Source organism: Alosa sapidissima, chromosome 14, assembly GCF_018492685.1.
Source record: "Alosa sapidissima isolate fAloSap1 chromosome 14, fAloSap1.pri, whole genome shotgun sequence".
Taxonomy (NCBI): domain Eukaryota; kingdom Metazoa; phylum Chordata; class Actinopteri; order Clupeiformes; family Clupeidae; genus Alosa; species Alosa sapidissima.
The window spans coordinates 13,625,984-13,633,483 of NC_055970.1; the positions used below are offsets into that span (position 1 = coordinate 13,625,984).

Consider the following 7,500-nt stretch of genomic DNA (forward strand, 5'->3'; position numbering starts at 1 on the left):
GAGGAGCAGAGCATAGCAGATGGAGAGGAGGTGTTGCTGTTAGCAAGAAGTGTTAGCGTTAGCACCGAGGACAGAGAATGCAGATGTAGAGGAGGTGTTGGTGTTAGCAGAGGACGTGTTGGTGTTAGCAGAGGAGATGTTGGTGTTAGCAGAGGAGGTGTTGGTGTTAGCAGACATATAGGAGGTGCTGGTGTTGGCAGAGGAGGTGCTGGTGTTAGCAGACATATAGGAGGTGCTGGTGTTGGCAGAGGAGGTGTTGGTGTTAGCAGAGGAGGTGTTGGCTCCACAGCCTCTCAGGGAGTCCTGACCGAGAGGAGATCCCAGCAGCTCATCTCTGTGTTCAGTGTGTGACCACCTCCTCCTCTCTTCTCTTCTTTTCTCCCCTCCTCCCCTCTCTACTCCTCCTCTCCTCTTTTCTCCTCTCCTCTCTTCTCCTCTTTTCTCCTCTCCTCCTCTCCTCTCCTCCACTGTGAGTGTTCAGTATGTCACACCTTTTAGCATTTTCTGTTTTCCACTCCACAATCTCTCAACTCCTCCCACTCAACACTAGAGCTCCTCAGTGCTGCTGATGAGGCTGAAGAGGGAATCGGTGTGTGTGTGTGTGTGTGTGTGTGTGTGTGTGTGTTATGGAGTATGAAGTCTAATTCTGGGAGCCCTCCAGAGCAGATTTCAGTCCTTTCATCAGCACCGCTCATCTCAGCCCTCAGCAACAGAGAAAAGCCCCTTTCCCATCTTCATAGCCTCACCTCCCCTTACCTCACTTCTCTTCTCCTCTCCCCTCCTCCCCTTACCTCCCTCCTCTCCTCTCCTCTTCTCTCCTCTTCTCTCCTCCCCTTACCTCCCTCCTCTCATCCCAAGTATAGAGGATAATAGAGTAAACTATATGAATTAAAGGTATTTCATGTAAGAAAGAACAGTATGACAGCAGTAAGCTACATTACCAACCTATACAGTATGCCTTGTTACACCCACTTCTGTCTAATATGTTTGCTCAGAAGTGGGTGTAGTAAAGGAGTAAATCGCCAAACAACAATATGAAAGCCTACCCATGCAGAAAAACATGTAAACAATAGTTAAATATGCCTCTTTGTGGAAGAGTGGGATACATTTCAAATGTTTTATTTCTTTCTTTCTGTTTTTGCTAACGTATCAACCGATCATTGTGGAATAGTGGAATATTTTTTGTTAACTTCTCAGTTTAAATGCATTTTTTACAACCTTTACACATTTGTTGAGTCAGGGTACTAATAAAAACTACAGGATAGTAAGAGCTGAACTGTTGCTTTATTTAACAAATTTCCATCACCATGGAAAAAGTGGGCTGGTCTTGGGCCTGAAACTCCCGGGCTGAAAAGTGTCCCCACTCCGGCTCTGTCTCCTCCCCTTACCTCCCTTCTCTTCTCCTCTCCTCCCCTTACCTCCCTTCTCTTCTCCTCTCCTCTCCTTTCCTCTCTTCTCTTCTCCTCTCCTCTCCTTTCCTCTCTTCTCTTCTCCTCTCTCCTGGCCTCTCCTCCTTTTCTCTCTTCGTTTCCTCTCCTCTCCTCCTTTCCTCTCCTCCCTCCTCTCCTGTCTTCTTCCCCATCACTCTCCTCCTCTCCTCTCCCCTCATCTCTTCTCCTCCTCCACTCTCTCCTCTGGTACTCCCTGCTGCTGTATAATCTGTCGTGAGGAGGATCCCACACCGTAGCTACTGACTGACTGAGCCACTCCGAGGAAAACTCCAGATTAGTGAAAGGAACTCTATAAAGACAACACATTCCACATTTAAATGCAATTAAAAGCAAATAAACAGTTTTGAAAAAGACATAAGACAAACTGAATAAGTAATATTTGAAAAGACACAAAAGTAAGTAAATACGCTTTATGTCTTAATGTGTGTGTAGCTGCTCACACACAAAAGCATTTTCTTGTCACAGCGTTTGTGGAGCAGAAATCTGCCGTGTGCTCAGACACTGAATGAGTTGAGAAGCACTATGCAATGTGTTTGGGTGAGATAAGGATATGCGTGCGCACACACACACACACACACACGTACACACTACAGACACACACACACACACACTCACACACACACACACACACACACACACACACTCACACACACATGTACACACTACACACACACATGCACACAGACACACACTCACACACACATGTACACACTACACACACACATGCACACACACACACATACACACACACACACACACACACACACACACACACACACACACACACACACACACATACACACAAACAAACAAACACACACACACACATAGATAAGTACTGTATGTTAAGTACTCTCTCTCTCTTGCTCACTCACTTTCTCAACACACACACACACATACTTACGCACACACACACATGAACACACAAACACACACACACAGACACACACACACACACACACACAAAGTTATAGGAAAGTATAAGGAAAACTTCAAGGCCACATCATAACATCTGTTTTTCTAGAGCACAGTTTGTGCTGCTCAGCAACTAGAGCAGCACTGCAAATGCTAGAATTGGTCTCATCAACATAGTCTCAACATAGCTTTAATTACATTAGAATTGGTTTAGAGCTTATATTTGGTCTCATCAACATAGTCAACGTAAGCTTTCATTACATTAACCTAACTCAGAATGTTGGGGGAGCTTCATTCTTTCATATCTGAGCTCTATGGAATGTCTCAGCCCAAACCTGTTGAGTCTTGAGTGGTCAGTTTTAGAACTCTCACACTTGAGTGGTCAGTTTTAGAACCCTCACACTATCACACGTAAACTGCCTCAGTATGTACACACACACACACACACACACACACTCACACTATCACACGTAAACTGCATCAGTATGTATACACACAGACACACACACACACACACACTCACACTATCACACGTAAACTGCATCAGTATGTATACACACACACACACACACACACACACTCACACTATCACACGTAAACTGCATCAGTATGTACACACACACACACACTCACACTATCACACGTAAACATACACACACACACACACACACACACACACACACACTCTCGCACTATCACACGTAAGCTGCATCAGTATGTACACACACACACACACACACTCGCACTATATGATGTTTTCTAAACAAAGTTCGGGAGGAGCCCTTAGGGATGATTGACAGCAATTAACTCACCTGTCTTCCGCCGCCAGGGTATTTAAGCCGGCCTCCTTATCCATACGTCACACGCCGCGGCGCTCGCAAAATGATCCCTCCTCCTCCCCCTACTCCTCCATTTCACTGATAGCCCAGTTATGCATTCTCCTTACACTGGGGGGTGCAAGCGGCCATCGCTCTATCGCGTTCTCCGCTTCAGGCATTCCATGACCACGGCCAGCTACCATGCCAAACACGTGCTTAGCTTATTCACTCAGTATAGCAATCATGCCGACGGGCGAACTAGTGAACACACGTAAGCTGTGTCAGTATGTACACACACACACACACTCACACTATCACACGTACACTGCATCAGTATGAGTGGTCAGTTTTAGAACTCTCACACACACACACACGTACACTGCATCAGTATGAGTGGTCAGTTTTAGAACTCTCATACACACACACGTACACTGCATCAGTATGAGTGGTCAGTTTTAGAACTCTCACACACACACACACGTACACTGCATCAGTATGTACATACTCCAGCCCTTCAGTTGCCCGTCAACGTCTCTTTGATTTCTGTGTGTCTCAGTACTGGTCTCAGTCTTGTAGAGGATCACACACACACACACACACACACACACACACACACACACACACACACACACACACACACACACACACACACATACACACACACACACGCACACCCGCACACACACACACAAACACACACAGACAAAGATAAGACATGTTGTTTGGTGTAGCCTGATGCGCCTGTCTAATGTTGCTTTATGTATGTGTGTGTCTAACACTAACACACACACACACACACACACACACACACACACACACACACACACACACACACAATCTCATACACACACATACACAGTCACGCACACACACACAGCATATCTGAATTAAAGGTTGTGAAAATAAGAATGCGTATGTCATCTGCAAGTTGTGTAAAAAGTAATCCCAAAGAAAATCAGATTACGTTACATGTTTAGGGTATAATCCTGTTGATTACGTTACTGATTACAAAATTGCCATGTAGTCTGTAGTCAGTAATGGATTACATTTCAAAGTAATCTGACTCAACCCTGGCTGCGTCTTCTCTGCCCTACACACACACACGCATGCACGCATGCACACACATGCACACACATACACACACACACACACGCACACACACACACACACACACACACACACACACACACACACACACACACGCGTACACACATACATACACACACACACACACACACTCACACTCTCGCTCCTCTCTCTCAGATGTGTTCCAGCTTGTCCTGCCTGATGACCAAAAGCTGAGTGTCACCACGGTAACGGTTGGCCAGAGCGCAGTTCTGACGTGTGGCATTATGGGAGAACGGCGTCCACCAATCATCTGGAGGCGCAACGTACAGGCGCTCAACACACTGGAGCTCGAGGACATCAACGTGAGTGACCACCCTGCCGTACAACACACACACACACACCACACAAACACCCCCCCACACACACACACACACACCCCACACAAACACCCCCACACACTCTCTGTCTCTTTTTCTTTCTCTCTCTCTCACACACACACACAACACACAAACATCCCCCCCCCACACACACACATACTTTCTCTCTCCCTCTCTCTCTCTCTCTCTCACACACACACACTCTCTCTCACACACACACACGCTCTCTCTCTCTCTCTCTCTCTCTCTCTCACACACACACACACAAACACACAAAAATCCATATAGTCTGACACTTCACAGGGTTGATCTGATGTTTTGCCCCAGGTGTGATCAGTAGTCATCCATTCTCTCTCTCTCTCTCTCTTCCTCTTCACTCTCCATTCGCACAGAACGCATAGATCTGGCATATCAGATGAAAGGCTATCCATTGGTATCAAGTATGTCGATCATTCTGGCTTATGAAAACAGACGAAGTGACTGCAAAATAATAACGTCATGTACAAAAACCAACGCTGCACACCCATTACTCTTGTTTGAATTACTCGCGGACTTTGTTCATGGCAATGCAGTAAAAAGTTAGAGAATCATGAGTGCAGACACCATAGGCACACACAGGCTAACACGTAAACCCAGAGAATCCCTCCACCATGAAATTGCCAGATTCAGGACAGTCTGCCCTAGACACACATGCAATGCATGTAGAGCTATGAGCTTGCTGTGGTGAGATACATGTCAAAATATAAGAATGTTTATATTTTATATTATATTTTTATATTTTAATTCTTTAAAAATCAAAATAAAATCAATCCTAGTACTAAAACATGAAATGTTTGCAGACCTGGATAGCCTAGACACAAAAAAACAATATATAATATGTGTGTGTGGCACTTACAATGACCAGAATAAATCCTTATGAATAAAGGTAGTGAAAATGCCCTAAAAACAGCTTAGGGTTCTAAGGGTTAATGTGATCATCTGAGTCACCTGGTTTAATGTGATCAGTTCGTTTTCAAAACTGTGCAACTCACCGAGTGGTTAGTGGTGTTCGTTGATGTTCCAAGACAAGTAGCGTAGCGAAATACAGTTTATGTCGTCTTTTATTTGGCATTTTGTAAAATCCCATTGATTTCTGCCATTGCACGTTGATATTACTGCGCCACCGTCTATGCTTCAGGTTCAAATACGAATCATACATTGCGCCGATATATTTGCTTTTAATAGTCTACGAACTCCATTAACCACTCGGTGAGTTGCACAGTTTTGAAAACAAACGTTAAGGGTTGTTTTAGGACATGTTTGAGTAGCCTACTACAGTATGCCCATTGCCAGCCACCCTGAGAAGTGAAAAGGTGATTCAAAACGAGTCAGAAAAGTCGAGACAGGACCAATCGTCAAAATTTCGGTGTCCACCACTCTAGTTCATCCAAAACAAACCAGAAAAGGGCCTTAAAGTGCTAAAAACCGGAATTTTCCTTTAAGAATGAAGATGAGTGCTTAAGTTGTACCAAAAAGTAAAAAATACAGAGTACCGAGTCTTGATGTCTGTGGGCGGCTCTAAGGACCCCTTCTGGGTGCCACTCTGCTCGGCTTCAAGTCGCTATAAAAGCGATTTTTGCTTCCATGTTTTCCTGAAAACACCAGCCTATGTGCAGTGGCTGCACAAAATAAAGAGGGAAGGATTATCGGCGACGAGTACACGTTTTCGTACAACTAAAGCACTCCTCTTCAGGAGCTTGTTTACAGCGACGTCAATGAACAGGAAACTGGTTTGCCAACTTCAAGTTAGTGCACAGAGCCTATTGGGACTGAGAGGACAAAGTGAGAGCAGGTTCCCCTGAACGCCCATAGGGGCTATAGGCCCCTAATGGAGTACCAGAACTCTCTATAGGCCCCTAATGGAGTACCAGAACTCTAATGGTGTACCGGAACCCTAATGGTGTACCGGAACTTTAATGCTGTACCGGAACCCTAATAGTGTAACTGCAACTCTAATGGAGTACAAGACCTCTAATGCTGTACCGGAACCCTAATGGTGTACCTGAACTTTAGTGGTGTACCAGAACTCTAATGCTGTACAGGAACTCTAATGGTGTACTAGAACCCTAATGGTGTACCGGAACTCTAATGATGCCTCCCAAACCTACAGGCATCAGCCTCCCAAACCTACAGGCATCAGATATCAGCCTCCCAAACCTACAGGCATTAGCATTATACAGACATCAGCCTCCCAAACCTACACGGCAGCTGCTCTCAGATGTGCCCCGAGACACATCTGTCTCGGGACACATCTGAGTGTTCGAGTGTTCGAACTCTAGCACTGTCTCTTCGTGTCATAGCCAACCCGGCACTGTTTGTAACTCTGGCGGCGTTGTCAGGTCATTGGCCTGTGTGAAGAGCTGCTGTTGTCAGGTCGTTTGGTCATTTGGCCGTTCCATGGTTTGTCCCGTATGTAGAGCTGGGTCGCAGAGTTCCATTGGGTCTGGCCTCGATTTGGCAAAGCTGCTTAGAGTAAATGATGGGTTGCTGAGAGTTGCATCATCATCATAATCACACACACACACACACACACACACACACACACACACACACACACACACACACACACATGCACACACACATACACATATTAACATTCTCATGAGGTTGTTCTGGGACAGAACCACAGAGATAAGCTCTGCCTTCTGGGAGACACATCAGAATGAAACAGAACATTCTGATGCATGCATGTGTGTGTATGTGTGTGTGTGTGTGTGTATGTGTGTGTGTGTGTGTATGTGTGTGTATGTGTGATGTGTGTGTGTTTTCTGAATTCTCCCTGTAAACTGTGTTACTGTGTTTGTATTTGTGTGTGTGTGTGTGTGTGTGTTG

General features: G+C 45.3%; 1 protein-coding gene across 2 annotated transcripts in view; it reads left to right on the forward strand.

The window, feature by feature from the left end:
- fstl5 (follistatin-like 5) overlaps positions 1–7,500 on the forward strand; it is a 185,338-nt gene that overhangs the window by 128,526 nt on the left and 49,312 nt on the right. For both annotated transcript variants that reach the window (XM_042062277.1, XM_042062278.1), the window contains exon 7: positions 4,448–4,614. In XM_042062277.1, coding sequence (XP_041918211.1) covers positions 4,448–4,614 — 167 coding nt within the window. The remainder of the gene's footprint in view (positions 1–4,447; positions 4,615–7,500) is intronic.